This window comes from Pecten maximus, chromosome 5, assembly GCF_902652985.1.
Source record: "Pecten maximus chromosome 5, xPecMax1.1, whole genome shotgun sequence".
Lineage (NCBI taxonomy): Eukaryota > Metazoa > Mollusca > Bivalvia > Pectinida > Pectinidae > Pecten > Pecten maximus.
In genome coordinates, this window is record NC_047019.1 from 45,416,477 (window position 1) to 45,440,091 (window position 23,615).

General features: G+C 34.8%; 1 protein-coding gene across 1 annotated transcript in view; it reads left to right on the forward strand.

Moving 5' to 3' along the window:
• The window catches only part of LOC117328167 (3-oxoacyl-[acyl-carrier-protein] reductase FabG-like), a 40,850-nt gene that overhangs the window by 16,421 nt on the left and 814 nt on the right, over window positions 1–23,615 (forward strand). Inside the window, exons 2-9 of the mRNA XM_033885574.1 lie at window positions 6,607–6,683; window positions 10,098–10,231; window positions 11,321–11,413; window positions 12,917–13,002; window positions 13,246–13,339; window positions 18,762–18,831; window positions 20,015–20,051; window positions 20,256–20,316. Coding sequence (XP_033741465.1) covers window positions 6,629–6,683; window positions 10,098–10,231; window positions 11,321–11,413; window positions 12,917–13,002; window positions 13,246–13,339; window positions 18,762–18,831; window positions 20,015–20,051; window positions 20,256–20,316 — 630 coding nt within the window. The 5' untranslated portion in view covers window positions 6,607–6,628. The remainder of the gene's footprint in view (window positions 1–6,606; window positions 6,684–10,097; window positions 10,232–11,320; window positions 11,414–12,916; window positions 13,003–13,245; window positions 13,340–18,761; window positions 18,832–20,014; window positions 20,052–20,255; window positions 20,317–23,615) is intronic.

A 23,615-nucleotide genomic window follows, 5' to 3' on the forward strand; every position in this document is an offset into this window, starting at 1 on the left:
AATGTTACTGTATTCTTTGCAGATATGCACAGGAATTGATACCTTCTCTGTTAGATACATGCAAGCAATAAACAGTGTGACTTATGTATATGGCACACAAAAGGTAGGCAATAACTCTATGCCTCCCAGGTACTTGTAGAACATGTTAAAAAGAATGGATTCCAAAAGTAATGAGTTGGTCCAGTATCTTTCTACTTTTCTGTCATGTATCAAGTTTTCTGTGTTAGTGTTATAAGAACATTTTAATAGCATGGGTTCTAATTCAGATCAACACCATGTTAGCTAGTTATATATTATACCATAGACACCACCACCAGTTTCTCAGAGCTTGGGGAAGGGTATAAGGTAGAGCTTGTAGTACGTCTGAGAGACATGGTAAACCATGAACAGTTTGTGATAGAGAATTAACATATACGAACATACTGTTGTTCTCCTGGTTTTACAGCAATTTCCCAAGCTGTGCAGTTTAGAAAATTAGAGACAGGTCCTCCCTGATGACTCTGGACAATACATCAGTTTTAAGGCATCCCGGATTATTTAACTTATATTATTCTTGTATGCTAAACAAAAGTGCAAATGTATGACAAAAATGTTTGTCTCAGTTTCTGCAATAAGTATATATATAATGATATGGTTATTTAGTTTGGATGATGATGATGATGATGATGATACTTTGTCAAAACAATAATTTCTGGGGGCTTTTGGGGGCGTTTCCCAATTGGAATTAATTATTTTAAAGCCAAATTCCCAAAATGTTCTGTTTACTCATGAAAAAATCTTTCCCAGTTTACCAATTTTCTTCCCAAAAACAGACAAAAAGACCCCATCCCAAACCAGTGAGAAAAAGCCCGGTTACTACAGATGTTGATGATGATGCTTTGTTCAAATATGCTCACCAAAGATAATGGTGATGATGATTTTTACAGTATGTTCACTAATGTATTTGATATGATGATAACTTCAAATTACTCGCACTTATTCGTGCACGGAAACGGAAAGGTGATGTTGTTTCTAGTACTTTATGATGCGCGGGAAGATAACAAGAAACAAGCATTCTGAGAGTATTGCTGAAGCAATACATATCCCCTACCGGCCCCCGTTAAAACAGTAACAGTGACATTGAACCATAAACTCTGAAACTCAAATTTGATCTGTACCTACTCATACTGAAGTTACATACCAACTTTCGTGATCATACCTTGAAGCCTGACTGAGAAAACTGGAAAACTGAGACAGACAGACGAAGAGGAAACCTATACTTCTTTTAGTGCCAATTAAAATGGAAAATATGGTTTTGCATAATGATTTTGAATCATGTTAATGCTTGAACTACTCAATAACTAACAGATTATTGACAACTGGCATTCAGAAACAGAAAATCACAAAAATGTTATTTTGAAAAATTCGTAAGCACAATTACATTCCATTTTTAATTGTTCTATACCTGAGGGTGATGTCAACTTGGATTTTAATCCTCTTCATCAGAGTTGAGCTCATCCTCCTCCACATCTCCACTCTATGGTTAAACTGACAAATAAGAGAGAGAGAGAGAAATATTAATGTTCTTGCTTGATAGTACAAAAGATTAGTACACAACATACCACCTACTACACAAGACAATTCATTTTAACAACTACAGGGTATTCAAACTATAGAATTAAATGAACTGCAGTCCTGCACCAAATGTGAAATCATATGCCATTATGCACTGATTATGAATTTGTGAGCCAGTTGAACCCATGCCAAAGTATGAGGTTTCAGTAACACATATTGTAGAAGACATGTAGCAGTTGTTTTCGTTGATGTAGGTCAAAATGTAGTCAATGTAACCTACTTCTGCAACATAACGCACTGCCTCACCAAGTTGAACACATACCACACGTATAAAAATAAGATCCCCCCTCCCCCTGCCATGTTATTCTTCATCCAACAATGCTATATATTTCTTTCACTAATATGAGCTGTACTGGAAGTGATATCTTTACCAGACCTGAATGTATTTATTTCTAAATGATCTGGCAAATATACATATATATGAAACTAAATAGGATTGATGAAGCTGCTCTCCTTTTTTGTTGCACTAGTACTATCAGCCTTTTGCTTCCTTCAAAATAAATGTGATATAATAAAATAAAATGAATGTCATACATACAATTGTACAAAACGTGTAAAGTTTAAAAAAAAAAAAAAACACTACTTGTACCTTATGCATCTGGACAGTGCAATTGTTTTATGATTAATCATTTATGTCATTTATGCTGGAAATGTCTGAAGAAGACATACAAATGTAGATAACTTGCATATTTATTGATTCAATATATTCTCATTCAATTCAGTTCCCATCTGATATTTTTCTTGTGTAATTTATAACTAAAATTGACATTTTAATTGCTATTAATAATTAACAATATTACATTATGATGCAATAGTCTTTTTTATACAGTAACATTTCTACTTTATAATGATAACAGCAGGGACATCTACAACCACATTGCTCTGTACAACTAGTACAATGTACTAGGCCTAAATGTACGTATACATGTATGCTAGTTACAGTATGAATTTCATATATAAACATACGTTGTACTGTTTATTATCTAGGAAATATTTATAATCACGGTCGATACTTTTACAATACATGTAACACCAGCACCGGAACACGTTTTATTACGTCGTTGTGGTTTGGATGATAATTTACAAATCTGGACTAAATATTGCCAGAAAGAAAAAATATATACCAGGTAGTAACTTTATTAGTTGAACAATAATGAGCTAATTGTTTGAGAATGTACAAGTTTTTTTATTCATTATCACCAAACAGTATATTTATCAGGTAACATGATTCTAACTTAACCAATAATAAGATAGTAGACTAGTACAACAATGTCGTCACTTGCAAGTTGCAGCATTATAAAATACAAAGTATTGTCAGATACTGAATTATTTGACAACGTATAAGAAATAGCATGAGTTTGAAAATCTTAATTGATTTGCAAAATATCAAAGAGAACGGATGATGGATCCAAATATTTGAAAACTGTTTGAATGTCAAGCGAACGCCACTTATAATACCTTGACTTGACCCTCCATTTCTTTTATTATAAATCATTAAAGAACTATTTGATGTAATCGGTTGAGGAACATAATTACAGTAGGCCTATTATTAGACACTATTGTATGTGCGGGTACAATAAACATATTACTTAAATTCTACAAACAGTACTGTTGCAAACTAAATGAATACCAAGCTGTCATTAATTGATATGATAAGAGACAACCTTAGCCTCAGAGACAGCCTGGTTTCCCCATCCCAGCTGGTCACAAAAGAGTACTATCATATAATCTGCTACCAATCCGTTGTTATTGATAGGCTAAACAAATCCAATACATACTAGGATTGATACTCAGTAGGAACAGTTACAGATATATAATATTGTTTTCGTACGATTTCAGCCAACAACAATTGATAAACTGATCAATGAAGTATTTCATCACAGTATTAGTGTCTCTCTAGTTAAACAGTATTTCAAAAACAAATTTACCTAATTTCTGAGTATAAAAGACATTCCATAAGAAAACGATATCCGTTTTCAATTTGAGTACAAAAATTACAATAACGCATTTCCGGAGGAAATCGGGCGATGCCATCTTAATTCCCGCTTATATATTTAATCTATGAGAAGATACCCGAAACCTTAGATGAGAGATATACAGTATATATATACGATTCTTGGAGAGGAGATTTACAGTATGGAAAAGGGTATTAAGATGGGAGATATACAGTATAGACAATGTTCTTAGAGAAGAGATTTACAACATACAGTATAGACAAGGTTCTTAGATGGGATATATACAGTATAGACACGGTTCTTAGATGGGAGATATACAGTATAGAAAGGTTCTTAGATAGGAGATATACAGTATAGACAAGGTTCTTAGATGGGATATATACAGTATAGACACGGTTCTTAGATGGGAGATATACAGTATAGACAAGGTTCTTAGATGGGAGATATACAGTATAGACAATGTTCCTAGATGGGAGATATACAGTATAGACAAGGTTCTTAGATAGGAGATATACAGTATAGACAAGGTTCTTAGATGGGAGATATACAGTATAGACAAGGTTCTTAGATGGGAGATATACAGTATAGACACGGTTCTTAGATAGGAGATATACAGTATAGACAAGGTTCTTAGATAGGAGATATAAAGTATGGATACGATTCTTAGATAGGAGATATACAGTATAGACAAGGTTCCTAGATGGGAGATATACAGTATAGACAAGGTTCCTAGAGGGGAGATATACAATATAGACAAGGTTACTAGATGGGAGATATACAGTATAGACAAGGTTCCCAGATGGGAGATATACAGTATAGACAAGGTTCCCAGATGGGAGATATACAGTATAGACAAGGTTCTTAGATGGGATATATACAGTATAGACAATGTTCTTAGATGGGAGATATACAGTATAGACAAGGTTCTTAGATGGGAGATATACAATATAGACAAGGTTCCTAGATGGGAGATATACAGTATAGACAAGGTTCCCAGATGGGAGATATACAGTATAGACAAGGTTCTTAGATGGGATATATACAGTATAGACAAGGTTCTTAGATGGGAGATATACAGTATAGACAAGGTTCTTAGATAGGAGATATACAGTATAGACAAGGTTCTTAGATGGGAGATATACAGTTTAGACAAGGTTCTTAGATGGGAGATATACAGTAATAGACACGGTTCTTAGATAGGAGATATACAGTATAGACAAGGTTCTTAGATAGGAGATATAAAGTATGGATACGATTCTTAGATAGGAGATATACAGTATAGACAAGGTTCCTAGATGGGAGATATACAGTATAGACAAGGTTCCTAGAGGGGAGATATACAATATAGACAAGGTTACTAGATGGGAGATATACAGTATAGACAAGGTTCCTAGATGGGAGATATACAGTATAGACAAGGTTCTTAGATGGGATATATACAGTATAGACAATGTTCTTAGATGGGAGATATACAGTATAGACAAGGTTCTTAGATGGGAGATACACAGTATAGACAAGGTTCTTAGATGGGAGATATACAGTATAGACAAGGTTCCTAGATGGGAGATATACAGTATAGACAAGGTTCTTAGATGGGATATATACAGTATAGACAAGGTTCTTAGATGGGAGATATACAGTATAGACAAGGTTCTTAGATGGGAGATATACAGTATAGACACGGTTCTTAGATAGGAGATATACAGTATAGACAAGGTTCTTAGATAGGAGATATAAAGTATGGATACGATTCTTAGAGAGGAGATTTACAGTATATAAAAGGTTTTTAGATGGGAGATTTACAGTATAGACAAGGTTCTTAGATGGGAGATATACAGTATAGACAAGGTTCCTAGAGGGGAGATATACAATATAGACAAGGTTACTAGATGGGAGATATACAGTATAGACAAGGTTCCCAGATGGGAGATATACAGTATAGACAAGGTTCTTAGATGGGATATATACAGTATAGACAATGTTCTTAGATGGGAGATATACAATATAGACAAGGTTCTTAGATGGGATATATACAGTATAGAAAAGGTTCTTAGATAGGAGATACACAGTATAGACAAGGTTCTTAGATGGGAGATATACAATATAGACAAGGTTCCTAGATGGGAGATATACAATATAGACAAGGTTCCTAGATGGGAGATATACAGTATAGACAAGGTTCTTAGATGGGAGATATACAGTATAGACAAGGTTCCTAGATGGGAGATATACAGTATAGACAAGGTTCTTAGATTGGTTATGGGAGATATACAATTCGCAATTGTTGTAAAATAAATAAAGTTTATTTTTTTAGTGGTCAAGGTTACTAGATGCTGTGTAAACATAGGAGTCAAGATTCTTAGATGCTGTGTCCACAGTGGCCAGGATTCTTAGATAATGTGTCCACACATTGGTAAAGGTTCTTAGATAATGTGTCCACACAGTGGTAAAGGTTCTTAGATAACCTGTCCACACAGAGGTCAAGATGCTGTTGATACATAGTAGTCAGTGATTCTGATTGCACTTCAATATTCATGTATATATTATCTACTCTTGTAGGTGAAAAACATTAGAAACTGTTGAATGTTTTCCGAAGAGGCAGTCAAAAAAAAAGGTTTGGTTTTTGTTTTGTTTCGTTTTGTTTGTTTGTTTTTTGTTGTTTTTTTTTTGTTGTTGTTGTTTTGTTTTTTTTCGTTTCTGAACAAATTATTTTACTGTGTAAATGTATATATATTGTACCTGTTCAGGAGAAGATTTATATTGTTAACACAACTTGTTGAAATCAAACTTGTACTGATCACAACAAAAACATTTCAGGCAAATCAAGTTTGCTATGTTTTCTTTAGATGGAAGATTAGTCATTTGCGCACATAATGTTAAATATAAAATCTATCTGTGAAGTAGTGGATGAGGTGGAAGTAAATCTACCTGTATCCGAACTGTAGCGAGAGCTACTTTCGTTTTCTATTTTTATTGACCAATAATCGAGAGCTACACTTAGATCGTAAACGACACTTTATTATACGAGGTGATGTTGGTAGTGCACAAACTAAGTCACAATGGCTTCGAATGGATCAGTACAACGACTGGACGGGAAGGTGGCGTTAATTACAGGTAATTACAGGTTATATTAGGTGGTGTCAGGGCGTGATTTGACATGATAAAGTATAATCTACTATTCAATAGTTCAAGTACTACTACTGTCTTAATTAGCTGACTCTGCTTAATTAATATCGCAACATTATCAAAAACACATTACATGTATATGTAAGTGTCTGTCGTACCTATATGCAAAGACAATAGATACAGTGATTTAACTTATCAATATTTATTTTGTCACTATTTATTTAATTAATTCATTCTTTTATGTTGATAATGGTAATTGAAAAGATTTTGATTATTAATAGTATTTCTTTTAATTCTTTGTATGAATAACACCTTATACAGCAAAGGTGAACGGAAGATAGATTAGTCCGCCTGATGATCCTATTCATTGAGCATATCAATATGAACTTCATGCATATCATATAATATGTCGTATAACTTCAGTCAAAGATCATTGCTTATGTTACATAATTACAACATTGGTTAACGCTACAACAATGTTTTTTGTGCAAATACCCAGCATTCACCAAAACATAATTGCAAACATTGCTCGCATACAAAACGTTTGTTTAAAGATAAATGTAACAACATGTATATGCAATAAAATATGGGAGAGTAAGCACTAGATGTGTGAAATTCCTAGATTAAAATGGCGGCCGTTCGAAAAATTTTTCTCAATGCTGGGATGCCCAGTTAGAATTGACCAATGAGTGATGACCTTTACTCTCTGACGCTTACCATATAAGGGTCACGGGGCGTGGTTTATCGTTACCTATCTATTGATAATAAAATTTAGCCAGTTTGTGCAAAAACATTTTGTTTGCTACAAACTATAATCTTTGCCTCCACTGTAATAAAACCTTCGACTTTTTCCGAGACAAATGCTGATCCTCCTCCTCTCTTTTACAAATCAATGTTCTACTTGACATGTTACCTCCATGTTGTAAAGCTCTGTTTACTACATTGACTTATTCTAAACGCGTGTACCAAATAAAAACCAGCAAGACACATGTGTGGCGATAAATTGACTCACTTTTTTAGGAGTGGCCGCAATTATTTAATTTTATTTTCATTCTTTTATGTTGAATTGACCAATGAGTGATGACCTTTACTCTGTGACCCCGGATGTGACGCCTACCATATAAGGGTATATTATATGTTTGAAGATGTTTTTAATCGCATCCGCCAATGGTGAATTAATGTCGGTAGTTTCTGTTTCTATGAAAAAGTTATCGATGTACGAAGGATTCTGTTTTATTAACTTTTTAAAAATATTGATTTTATCATCAGCTAATACAGTCTTTTGGCCTTTCAGGGAACGAGGTTTTAAACATATAGTATGCGCCGATTAGATTAGAGTTGGTATAACGTTATGGCTTGTATAGTGTTCTGGTATAGGCCTATCACGCAACTAAATGAGCATGCTTATTTCGCCGAGGAGCTATAGGTAGTATTGTTGATTACAGCAAGTTGTATTGGCCCAGTGTCAGGGCACTTGAATGTTGACTGTGTTTAATGCCAATGAAAACTGCCACTTCACTTGATGTATCCAACATTTATTTTAAGACCATTAAAACGCATCCTTCTAGTAAATCTGAAAAGAGTGTTTAAAAAGAGAGTGGGACATCATTTCGCACAGATGTGCATATGGGATGCACAACTTTTGTTGATAATTTAAAAAAAAAAATCATATATGTATATATGATAATGTATATATGCATTAAATGCTATGGCATGACATATTTTTCTGCTACATTGTGTGTGTATGTTTTACAGTGTTATTCAGTAACACGAACAGGCAACAATTTAGTCTCAAGATGTAACCAGATTTTTAACTTATAATTTTATAGGCGTTTGTTGATAATTTAAAAATATATATATATATATATGATAATGTATATATGCATTAAATGCTATGGCATGACATATTTTTCTGCTACATTGTGTGTGTATGTTTTACAGTGTTATTCAGTAACACGAACAGGCAACAATTTAGTCTCAAGATGAAACCAGTTTTTTAACTTATAATTTTATTAGGTTTTCCCAGCAATGTTTTACATGAAATAACACATAGTGATATATATCGTCCATACCAAACATCAATCTGTCCATAACAACCTCCCTATATCGTCCATACCAAGCATCAATCTGTCCATAACTAACCTCCCTATATCATCCATACCAAACATAAATCTGTCCATAGCAAACCTCCCTATATCATCCATACCAAACACCAATCTGTCCATAGCAAACCTCCCTATATCATCCATACCAAACATCAATCTGTCCATAACAAACCTCCCTATATCATCCATACCAAACATCCATATGTCCATAGCAAACCTCCCTATATCATCCATACCAAACATCAATCTGTCCATAGCAAACCCCCCTATATCATCCATACCAAACATCAATCTGTCCATAGCAAACCTCCCTATATCATCAATACCCAACATCAATCTGTCCATAACAAACATCCCTTTATCATCCATACCAAACATAAATCTGTCCACAGCAAACCTCCCTATATCATCCATACCAAACATCAACCTGTCCATAACAAACCTCCCTATATCATCTATACCAAACATCAACCTGTCCATAACAAACCTCCCTATATCATCCATACCAAACATCAATCTGTCCATAGCAAACCTCCCTATATCATCCATACCAAACATCAATCTGTCCACAGCAAACCACCCTATATCATCCATACAAAACATCAATCTGTCCATAACAAACCTCCCTATATCATCCATACCAAACATCAATCTGTCCATAACAAACCCCCTATATCATCCATACCAAACATCAATCTGTCCATAGCAAACCTCCCTATATCATCCATACCAAACATCAATCTGTCCATAACAAACCCCCTATATCATCCATACCAAACATCAATGTCCATAGCAAACCTCCCTATATCATCCATACCAAACATTAACCTGTCCACAGCAAACCACCCTATATCATCCATTTGCTGGGTCTGTAGGGTTTATATAATTAAATCTTTTGCTGGGTCTGTATATAAACGTAGGATTTATATAAAATAAATATTTCACTTGGTCTGAAGGGTTTATATAAGATAAATAATTTTTTGGGTGTGTATATTTTAAGCACTGATGTTAAGATATATACCAAATTAACTACTCTGGTAAATTATTATCTAAATTTATCTGAGCGATGGTAATTTACATGATCATCATACTTCAAAATTAAGTAGTTATGTAGTTAGTATGGCTTTACTGTTTTTAGAGGTTAAGTGTTCACGAGGTCTCTTTGTGGACATTGTCTTCAATGTTAGATCTTTATTGAGCTGACATTGTCTTAAATGTTAGATCTTTATTGAGCTCACTCAGAATCCAGTTCTGTTACTGAGAAACCTGGCTCACAAATGTTGGTGGATTTTTGTAGGTGCCAGTTCAGGAATAGGTAGAGGGACTTCTACACTGTTTGCTGAACTAGGAGCACAGTTAGCTCTGACTGGACGGAATGAAGAAAATCTCCAAGCAACTGCAGCCCAGTGTATTCAGAATGGCAGCAAGCAGGTACAATGTACTCAATTTCTGGAACACAGGTATCTGAGTCCAGACTAATACCATGGGGAATAACTCAAATGGAGAAAAGAAAAAACCTAAGGAAATTCTGACGATCATATGTTTTCATCTGTGTTTAAAATTATCATCATTATATATATAATTGAATTTATTTTTATTATTTTTTCTTTTCTTACTTTAACAAAAAAATTCTGTATTTTTTTTTATTATTATTATACAGTCTTTCTGTATTGACTTTTGTATTACACCCATCTACAGCCTCCTGATTGTATACATTACAGTCCCCACCCATCTACAGCCTCCTTATTGTATACCATTACAATCCCCATCCATCTACAGCCTCCTGATTGTAAACATTACAGTCCCCACCTATCTACAGCCTCCTGATTGTCTACCATTACAGTCCCCACCCATCTACAGCCTCCTGATTGTATACCATTACAGTCCCCACCCATCTACAGCCTCCTGATTGTATACATTACAGTCCCCACCCATCTACAGCCTCCTTATTGTATACATTACAGTCCCCACCCATCTACAGCCTCCTGTTTGTATACATTACAGTCCCCACCCATCTACAGCCTCCTGTTTGTATACATTACAGTCCCCACCCATCTACAGCCTCCTGATTGTATACATTACAGTCCCCACCCATCTACAGCCTCCCGATTGTATACATTACTGTCTCCCACCCATCTACAGCCTCCTGATTGTATACATTACAGTCCCCACCCATCTACAGCCTCCTGATTGTATACATTACTGTCTCCCACCCATCTACAGCCTCCTGGTTGTATACATTACAGTCCCCACCCATCTACAGCCTCCTGATTGTATACCATTACAGTCCCCCAGCCATCTACAGCCTCCTGATTGTATACCATTACAGTCCCCCACCCATCTACAGCCTCCTGATTGTATACCATTACAGTCCCCCAGCCATCTACAGCCTCCTGATTGTATACCATTACAGTCCCTACCCATCTACAGCCTCCTGGTTGTATACATTACAGTCTCCACCCATCTACAGCCTCCTGATCATATATGTACATGTATGTATATGCCAATTCCTTTTTATAGCCCCTCCTGATTGTTGCTGACATGGCGATAGAAGAGGATGTAACACGTATCCTGAATGAGACGATAAAACATTATGGACAACTAGACATTCTGGTATGTGTTTTACATTGTTAAACTTGCAGTTGGTTCCTCTGTCCATGTTTATGAATCTTTGTGAGGTGGTGTCCCCTGTACCCAAAGTTGGTCAGTCTGACCTACATTTTGACCTTTGTGAGGTGGTGTGTCCTGTCCCAAATGTTGGTCAGTCTGACCTATATTTTGATCTTTGTGAGGTGATGTGTCCTGTCCCAAATGTTGGTCTGTCTGACCTATATTTTGACCTTTGTGAGGTGGTGTGTCCTGTACCCAAAGTTGGTCAGTCTGACCTATATTATGACCGTTGTGAAGTGGTGTGTCCTGTCCCAAATGTTGGTCAGTCTGACCTATATTTTGACCTTTGTGAGGTGGTGTGTCCTATACCAAAAGTTGGTCAGTCTGACCTATATTATGACCTTTGTGAGGTGATGTGTCCTACCAAAAGTTGGTCAGTCTGACATACACAACCTGCAACTCTTCTTGTCACTTGAATTTCTTACACGGCGCCTACATTTTTACCTTTTTTAGGGTTCATTTGCATTGAATTTTTGATATCACTTACTAAGATCGATGATATTTCTCTGCATTCATTCACAGTGATACCACCAGCTGCAATTTGAAAGTGTAGAATATTAGTTTCAACATAAATTTATTATGTGTATTCTTAGCATATAATTTCACATCCTGCGCGGTCCTGTTATTTCCTGAATGGTCTTGTTTTGGCATATTTCATCAGTATTAAATCCAGTTCTCTTTCCCAATCCAGTAATGGAAATAGAATACATGTATACCCTAAATGAATTATCTGTTGACTCTGATGTGTCCTTATTTATAATGCACTTGTGAAGTTATAACCAGTTTTCCCTTGATCAATGCTTCATTTGTCTAGTCTATAGTTTTTGAAATTCTTGATGTAATGCTAACTTTAGACTTATCATCATTTAGTTATTGACCATATTTTTAGGAACCTTAACAAAGGTCAAGGCCACAGTAAGATCTCAAAGTTCACCATGTATACCCTAGTTATGTAAGCCTCAGAACCACTGGCATGCTGTATAAAAAACTAACTGTACAGTTTCACGGATGTGTCACGATAATGGAGTCATTGTTTAAAGTATACCTTTATACTTACTTACAAAATTGGCTGACACAATGCAAAACTAATCATCGCTGTCCAAAACATTCTGTTGCCTTGGTTACAGTAAAAAGAAGGTAGTATTCTGATTGGTCAGTACCTAAAGGATATTGTATGATGCTGCAGTAAATTAAAACAATATAACAGATCTTATCACATTGATAATTTCTGATGTTTCACTAGTATAAATGGTATATCACAGCTACACCTGACAAACCAAATCTTCAGAACATTCCTGTATTGAACTGCTCTATAGTAGGATAACATGTTACAAATGTGTAGTTCATTTACTGTATATTAGGTCATAAGATGTCTGGAGGGCACTCAGATAATAACGACATGACTTCATGTTGAAGTAGCTGAGCATCCCATACATATCCTTACAGGTCAACAACGCTGGCATAGTTAAAGTTGGTGGCATTGACAACACATCAATGGCAGACTACGATGCTGTGATGAACATAAACGTCAGGTAAATATAGTTTAATCACACTATATTTCAGAGTTCCGTAGTTGATATTTGTTATTGAGTCACACTTTATTTCAGAGCTCCGTTGTTGATATTTGTTTGTTTCTGGGCTACACTACATTTCAGAGCTCCGTTGTTGATATTTGTTTTTGAGTCACACCATATTTCAGAGCTCCGTAGTTTATATTTGTTTGTTTATGATTTTTGATGTTTGTTTGATTACTGCTTAGTCACACTATATTTCAGAGCTCCATACCAACTTACAATGCTTGCAGTGCCATATCTAACCAAGACTAAAGGCACCATAGTGAATGTGTCCAGTTTGAACGGCATGAAATCTGTATGTACTGTTATCACAGACATTTTTATCATCAACGGTTGGGGTGTTACTAGGGTCATTATAACATCTATGTTTATATACAACATATATAACAGGTCATGATAACAGTCACACCATATATAACAGGTCATGATAACAGTCACACCACATATAACAGGTCATGATAACAGTCACACAATATATAACAGGTCATGATAACAGTCACACCACATATAACAGGTCATGATAACAGTCACACCATATATAACAGGTCATAATAACAATCACACCATATATAACAGGTCATAATAACAATCACACCATGTATAACAGGTCATGATAACAGTCACACCATATATAACAAGTCATGATAACAGTCACACCATATATAACAGGTCATGATAACAGTCACACCATATATAACAGGTCATAATAACAATCACACCATATATAACAGGTCATGATAACAGTCACACCATATATAACAGGTCATAATAACAGTCACACCACATATAACAGGTCATGATAACAGTCACACCATGTATAACAGGTCATGATTACAGTCACACCACATATAACAGGTCATGATAACAGTCACACCATATATAACAGGTCATAATAACAATCACACCATATATAACAGGTCATAATAACAATCACACCATGTATAACAGGTCATGATAACAGTCACACCATATATAACAGGTCATGATAACAATCACACCATGTATAACAGGTCATGATAACAGTCACAACATATATAACAAGTCATGATAACAGTCACACCATATATAACAGGTCATGATAACAGTCACACCATATATAACAGGTCATAATAACAATCACACCATATATAAAAGGTCATGATAACAGTCACACAATATATAACAGGTCATGATAACAGTCACACCACATATAACAGGTCATGATAACAATCACACCACATATAACAGGTCATGATAACAGTCACACCACATATAACAAGTCATGATAACAGTCACGCCATATATAACAGGTCATGATAACAATCACACCACATATAACAGGTCATGATAACAGTCACACCACATATAACAGGTCATGATAACAGTCACACCACATATAACAGGTCATGATAACAGTCACACCACATATAACAGGTCATGATAACAATCACACCACATATAACAGGTCATGATAACAGTCACACCACATATAACAGGTCATGATAACAATCACACCACATATAACAGGTCATGATAACAGTCACACCACATATAACAAGTCATGATAACAGTCACGCCATATATAACAGGTCATGATAACAATCACACCACATATAACAGGTCATGATAACAGTCACACCACATATAACAGGTCATGATAACAGTCACACCACATATAACAGGTCATGATAACAATCACACCACATATAACAGGTCATAATAACAATCACACCACATATAACAAGTCATGATAACAGTCACGCCATATATAACAGGTCATGATAACAATCACACCACATATAACAGGTCATGATAACAGTCACACCACATATAACAGGTCATGATAACAGTCACACCACATATAACAAGTCATGATAACAGTCACGCCATATATAACAGGTCATAATAACAATCACACCATATCTAATAGGTCATGATAACAGTCACACCACATATAACAGGTCATGATAACAGTCACACCATATATAACAGGTCATGATAACAGTCACACCACATATAACAGGTCATGATAACAGTCACACCATATATAACAGGTCATGATAACAGTCACACCATATATAACAGGCCATGATAACAGTTACACCATATATAACAGGTCATGATAACAGTCACACCACATATAGCAGGTCATGATAACAGTCACATCATATATAACAGGTCATGATAACAGTCACATCATATATAAAAGGTCATGATAACAGTCACACCACATATAACAGGTCATGATAACAGTCACACCATATATAACAGGTCATAATAACAATCACACCATATATAACAGGTCATGATAACAGTCACCACATATAACAGGTCATGATAACAGTCACACACATATAACAGGTCATGATAACAGTCACATCATATATAAAAGGTCATGATAACAGTCACATCATATATAAAAGGTCATGATAACAGTCACACCACATATAACAGGTCATGATAACAGTCACACCATATATAACAGGTCATAATAACAATCACACCATATATAACAGGTCATGATAACAGTCACACCACATATAACAGGTCATGATAACAGTCACGCCATATATAACAGGTCATGATAACAGTCACACCACATATAACATGTCATGATAACAGTCACACCACATATAACATGTCATGATAACAGTCACACCACATATAACAGGTGATGATAACAGTCACACCACATATAACAGGTGATGATAACAGTCACACCACATATAACAGGTCATGATAACAGTCACACCATGTATAACAGGTCATGATAACAGTCACACCACATATAACATGTCATGATAACAGTCACACCACATATAACATGTCATGATAACAGTCACACCACATATAACAGGTGATGATAACAGTAACACCACATATAACAGGTGATGATAACAGTCACACCACATATAATAGGTCATGATAACAGTCACACCATATATAACAGGTCATAATAACAATCACACCATATATAACAGGTCATGATAACAGTAACACCACATATAACAGGTGATGATAACAGTCACACCACATATAATAGGTCATGATAACAGTCACACCATATATAACAGGTCATAATAACAATCACACCATATATAACAGGTGATGATAACAGTAACACCACATATAACAGGTGATGATAACAGTCACACCACATATAATAGGTCATGATAACAGTCACACCATATATAACAGGTCATAATAACAATCACACCATATATAACAGGTCATGATGAGAGCCACACCACATATAACAGGTCATGATGACAGTCACACCATATATAACAGGTCATGATAAGTTATACCATATATAACAGGTCATGATAAGTTATACCATATATAACAGGTCATGATAACAGTTACACCATATATATAACAGGTCATGATAAGTTATACCATATATAACAGGTCATGATGACAGTCACACCATATATAACAGGTCATGATGACAGTCACACCATATATAACAGGTCATGATGACAGTCACACCACATATAACAGGTCATGATAACAGTCACACAATAGATAACAGGTCATGATGACAGTCACACCACATATAACAGGTCATGATAACAGTCACACAATAGATAACAGGTCATGATGACAGTCACACCACATAAAACAGGTCATGATAACAGTCACACCACATATAACAGGTCATGATAACAGTCACACCACATATAACAGGTCATGATAACAGTCACACCACATATAACAGGTCATGATAACAGTCACACCACATATAACAGGTCATGATAACAGTTACACCATATATATAACAGGTCATGATAACAGTCACACCATATATAACAGGTCCTGATAACAGTCACACCATATATAACAGGTCATGATGACAGTCACACCATATATAACAGGTCATGATGACAGTTATACCATATATATAACAGGTCATGATAACAGTCACATCACATATAACAGGTCATGATGACAGTTACACCATGTATAACAGGTCATGATAACAGTCACTTCACATATAAATGGTCATGATAACAGTCACACCATATATAACAGGTCATGATAACAGTCACACAATATATAACAGGTCATGATAACAGTCACACCATATATAACAGGTCATGATAACAGTTACACCATATATAACAGGTCATGATAACAGCTACACCATATATAACAGGTCATAATAACAGTCACACAATATATAACAGGTCATGATAACAGTCACACAATATATAACAGGTCATGATAACAGTCACACAATATATAACAGGTCATGATAACAGTTACACCATATATAACAGGTCATGATGACAGTTACACCATATATAACAGGTCATGATAACAGTCACACCATATATAACAGGTCATGATAACAGTTACACCACATATAACAGGTCATGATAACAGTTACACCATGTATAACAGGTCATGATAACAGTCACACCATATATAACAGGTCATGATAACAGTCACACCACATATAACAGGTCATGATAATAGTCACATCATATATAACAGGTCATGATAACAGTCACATCATATATAAAAGGTCATGATAACAGTCACACCATGTATAACAGGTCATGATAACAGTCACACCACATATAACAGGTCATGATAACAGTCATACCACATATAAAAGGTCATGATAACAGTCATACCATATATAACAGGTCATGATAACAGTTACACCATATATAACAGGTCATGATAACAGTCACACAATATATAACAAGTCATGATAACAGTTACACCATGTATAACAAGTCATGATAACAGTCACACCATACATAACAGGTCATGATAACAGTTACACCATATATAACAGGTCATGATGACAGTCACACCATATATAACAGGTCATGATGACAGTCACACCATATATAACAGGTCATGATAACAGTTACACCATATATAACAGGTCATGATAACAGTCACACCATATATAACAGGTCATGATAACAGTCACACCATATATAACAGGTCATCAACAGTCATCATGTATAACAGGTCATGATGACAGTCACACCATATATAACAGGCCATGATAACAGTTACACCATCTATAAAAGGTCATGATAACAGTTACACCACATATAACAGGTCATGATAACAGTCACACCACATATAACAAGTCATGATAACAGTCACGCCATATATAACAGGTCATGATAACAGTCACTCTATATATAACAGGTCATGATGACAGGCACACCATATATAACAGGTCATGATAACAGTCACACCATATATAACAGGTCATGATAACAGTTGTACCATATATAACAGGCCATGATAACAGTTACACCATCTATAAAAGGTCATGATAACAGTCACATCATATATAACAGGTCATGATAACAGTCACACCACATATAACAGGTCATGATAACAGTCACACCACATATAACAGGTCATGATAACAGTCACATCATATATAAAAGGTCATGATAACAGTCACACCATGTATAACAGGTCATGATAACAGTCACACCACATATAACAGGTCATGATAACAGTCACACCATATATAACAGGTCATAATAACAATCACACCATATATAACAGGTCATGATAACAGTCACACCACATATAACAGGTCCTAATAACAGTCACACCACATATAACAGGTCATGATAACAGTTACACCATATATAACAGGTCATGATAACAGTCACACCATATATAACGGGTCATGATAACAGTTACACCATATATAACAGGTCATGATAACAGTTACCTGTTTGACATTTCAGTTCCCTAACCTAATAGCCTACTGCCTGTCAAAGAGTGCTGTGGATCAATTAACCCGATGTACAGCTCTGGGTACGTCTGTCCTCTTAGGAATGAACTTTGTTGTAATTGTTATAACTTTTTATACTTAATGAACTCTATTTTAATTGTTATACTTAATGAACTCTGTTTTAACTGTTATACTTAATGAACTCTGTTTTAACTGTTATTACTAGTTAAACTTAATGAACTCTGTTTTTACTGTTATTACTAGCTATACTTAATGAACTCTGTTTTAACTGTTATTACTAGTTAAACTTAATGAACTCTGTATTTACTGTTATTACTAGCTATACTTAATGAACTCTGTTTTAACTGTTATTACTAGTTAAACTTAATGAACTCTGTATTTACTGTTATTACTAGCTATACTTAATGAACTTTGTTGTAACTGTTATAACTCATTATACTTAATGAACTCTGTTGTAACTGTTATAACTTGTTATACTTAATGAACTCTGTTTTAACTGTTATAACTCGTTATATTTAATGAACTCTGTTTTAACTGTTATAACTCGTTATACTTAATGAACTCTGTTTTAACTGATATAACTTGTTATATTTAATGAACTCTGTTTTAACTGTTATAACTCGTTATACTTAATGAACTCTGTTTTAACTGATATAACTTGTTATATTTAATGAACTCTGTTTTAACTGATATAACTCGTTATACTTAATGAACTCTGTTTTAACTGTTATAACTCGTTATATTTAACGAACTCTGTTTTAACTGTTATAACTCGTTATACTTAATGAACTCTGTTTTAACTGTTATAACTCGTTATACTTAATGAACTCTGTTTTAACTGTTATAACTTGTTATACTTAATGAACTCTGTTTTAACTGATATAACTTGTTATATTTAATGAACTCTGTTTTAACTGTTATAACTCGTTATATTTAACGAACTCTGTTTTAACTGTTATAACTCGTTATACTTAATGAACTCTGTTTTAACTGATATAACTCGTTATACTTCATGGACTCTGTTTTAACTGTTATAACTAGTTATATTTAACGAACTCTGTTGTAACTGTTATAACGCGTTATACTTAATGAACTCTGTTTTAACTGTTATAACTCGTTATACTTAATGAAGTATGTTTAACTGTTATAACTCGTTATACTTGAATTAGATGTCTGATATTTAAGTGCTGTACAGTATGAGTATGTAGAGTATATATTGTATTTATGTTTTTGTATTCATTACAGAACTTGCTTCTAAAGGAATCCGTGTTAACAGTGTCAAGTAAGTGATCTAAAGATAACATCCATTTTAACCTGTGACTGGACAGTCAGACATTGTATAACTATCCCCATTTACTAAAGACGCTATATAGTATTTCATTAGTTACATCGTTACACTATGTAAATGTTAATTGTTTCTGATAGATTATTGAATACATAATCTCCTGAAGTAAAATATTTGTTTATATGTCCGTTTGTATCACAGCCCCGGGATCATCATCACGGAAATCCACAAACGAGGCAAAACTGAAGAGCAGTACCAACAGGTAAGGTCATAGGCCATGCTAATACACCGCTAAGTAAGTGTAGCAGATTAATTATAGACATTGTCGTATGTGGCCTTATAGCTGAAAACTAGTACAGGTATTTTCGAGGTCTTCAGTCACTGACAAAAAATACAATTATCATACTGTATCATTTGTGTGGGTGCAATCTGTTAGATATTCATCTATACTGTTGAGTATATAAAAAATTTCTCGTGGTAGATATACATATATACTGTTGAGTATATTCCTTATGTTAGATATATATATATATTGTAGAGTATATCCCTTATGTTAGATATACATATATACTGTTTAGTGTATTCCTCGTGGTAGATATACATATATACTGTTGGGTATATTTCTCATGGTAGATATACATATATACTGTTGAATATTTTTCCTCGTGGTAGATATACATATATATTGTTGAGTATATTCCTCGTGGTAGATATACATATATACTGGTGAGCATATTCCTCGTGGTAGATATACATATATACTGTTGAGTATATTCCTCGTGTTAGATATATATATATACTGTTGAGCATATTCCTCGTGGTAGATATACATATATACTGTTGAGTATATTCCTCGTGTTAGATATACATATATACTGTTGAGTATATTCCTCGTGTTAGATATACATATATATTGTAGAGTATATTCCTTATGTTAGATATATATATATACTGTTTAGTGTATTCCTCGTGTTAGATATACATATATACTGTTGAGTATATTCCTCGTGTTAGATATACATATATACTGTTGAGTATATTCCTCGTGTTAGATATACATATATATTGTTTAGTGTATTCCTCGTGGTAGATATACATATATATTGTAGAGTATATTCCTTATGTTAGATATATATATATATATATATATATATATACTGTTGAGCATATTCCTCGTGGTAGATATACATATATACTGTTGAGTATATTCCTCGTGTTAGATATACATATATACTGTTTAGTGTATTCCTCGTGGTAGATATACATATATATTGTAGAGTATATTCCTTATGTTAGATATATATATACATATATACTGTTGAGCATATTCCTCGTGTTAGATATACATATATACTGTTGAGTATATTCCTCGTGTTAGATATATATATATACCGTTGAATATGTTTCCTCGTGGTAGATATACATATATACTGTTGACTATTTTTCCTCGTGGTAGATATACATATATATTGTAGAGTATATTCCTTATGTTAGATATATATATACATATATACTGTTGAGCATATTCCTCGTGGTAGATATACATATATACTGTTGAGTATATTCCTTGTGTTAGATATACATGTACATATATACTGTTTAGTATATTCCTTGTGTTAGATATACATATGTAAAAGGATCGGCTTTTCACCTCAAACCGACACCTTTAAAATATGTATACCCAGGTTCGGTGATCTTGGGTCCGTCAGGGTCTTACATTCTGGGTCATAATTTGTACGTGAAGTCTGGCAAATAAACACGAACTCAAGATATACAAGAGATCCCAGAGGGATCTTGGCGCCCACCATTGAATGATCTTTATAGGTTCCATGTCAGATTGATCTTTTCTCTACTTTTCCCTTCCTCTATTTTATAGTGTTACTAATCTGTGTAAATTCAGAAACAGCCCTCTAGTACTTTTCAAACAAGGGGAACCTATATATAAAATTTAAGATTTAGCAATAATGGCTGTCTGTCGGCCATGTTGTTTTCGGATTGGTCCCAAAATGCAACACCAGGACCAAGGGGAACCTACATATGAAATTTGAGAAAGATCCCTTCAGTGCCTTCTGTAAAATAGCGATAACAAACTTCAATTGTCAAAATACAAGATGGCTGCCTGTCGGCCAGTTTGTTTTCTGACTGGTCTCAAAATCCAATATGCATAGCTAGGCACAGAGGGCAACCTACAAATGAAATTTCAGAAAGATCCCTTCAGCCATTTCTGATAAATAGCGATAACAAAATTCAATTGTCAAAATCCAAGATGGCTGGCTTTTGGCCATGTTGTTTTCCTATTGGTCCCAAGATGCAATATGCAGAACTACAGACCAAGGGGAACTTACAAAAAAGTTTGAGAACGATCCCTTCAGTACTTTCTGAAAAATAGCGATAACAAACTTCAATTGTCAAAATCCAAGATGGCTGCCTGTCGGCCATGTTGTTTTCCGATTGGTCTCAAAATGCAATATGCATAACTAGGCACCGAAAGAACCTACATATGAAATTTGAGAAAGATCCCTTTAGCACTTTCTTAGAAATAGCGATAACAAGTTTCAATTGTCAAAATCTAAGATGGCTGCCTGTCGGCCATGTTGTTTTCCGATTAGTCTCAAAATGCAATATACATAACAAGGCACCAAGGGGAACCTACATATGAAATTTGAGAAAGATCCCTTCAGCACTTTCTGAGAAATAGCGATAACAAACTTCAATTGTCAAAATCCAAGATGGCTGCCTGTCGGCCATGTTGTTTTCTGATAGGTCTCAAATTGCTTTATGCATAACTAGGCACAAAGGGGAACCTACATATGAAATTTGAGAAAGATCTCTTCAGTACATTCTGAGAAATAGCGATAACAAACTTCAATTGTCAAAATCCAAGATGGCTGCCTGTCGGCCATGTTGTTTTCCAATAGGTCTCAAAATGCTTTATGCATAACTAGGCACCAAGGGGAACCTACATATGAAATTTGAGAAAGATCTCGTCAGTGCATTCTGAGAAATAGCGATAACAAACTTCAATTGTCATAATCCAAGATGGCTGCCTGTCGGCCATGTTCTTTTCCGATTGGTCTCAAAATCCAATATGCATAACTTGGCACCAAGGGGAACCTACATATGAAATTTGAGAAAGATCTCGTCAGTGCATTCTGAGAAATAGCGATAACAAACTTCAATTGTCAAAATCCAAGATGGCTGCCTGTCGGCCATGTTGTTTTCTGATAGGTCTCAAAATGCTTTATGCATAACTAGGCACCAAGGGGAACCTACATATGAAATTTGAGAAAGATCTCGTCAGTGCATTCTGAGAAATAGCGATAACAAACTTCAATTGTCAAAATCCAAGATGGCTGCCTGTCGGCCATGTTGTTTTCCGATTGGTCTCAAAATGCAATATGCATAACTAGGCACCAAGGGGAACTTACATATGAAATTTGAGAAAGATCCCTTCAGTACTTTCTGAGAAATAGCGATAACAAGAATTGTTTACGGACGGACGGACGGACGGAGGGACGGACGACGGACCACGGACGCAGGGCGATTTGAATAGCCCACCAT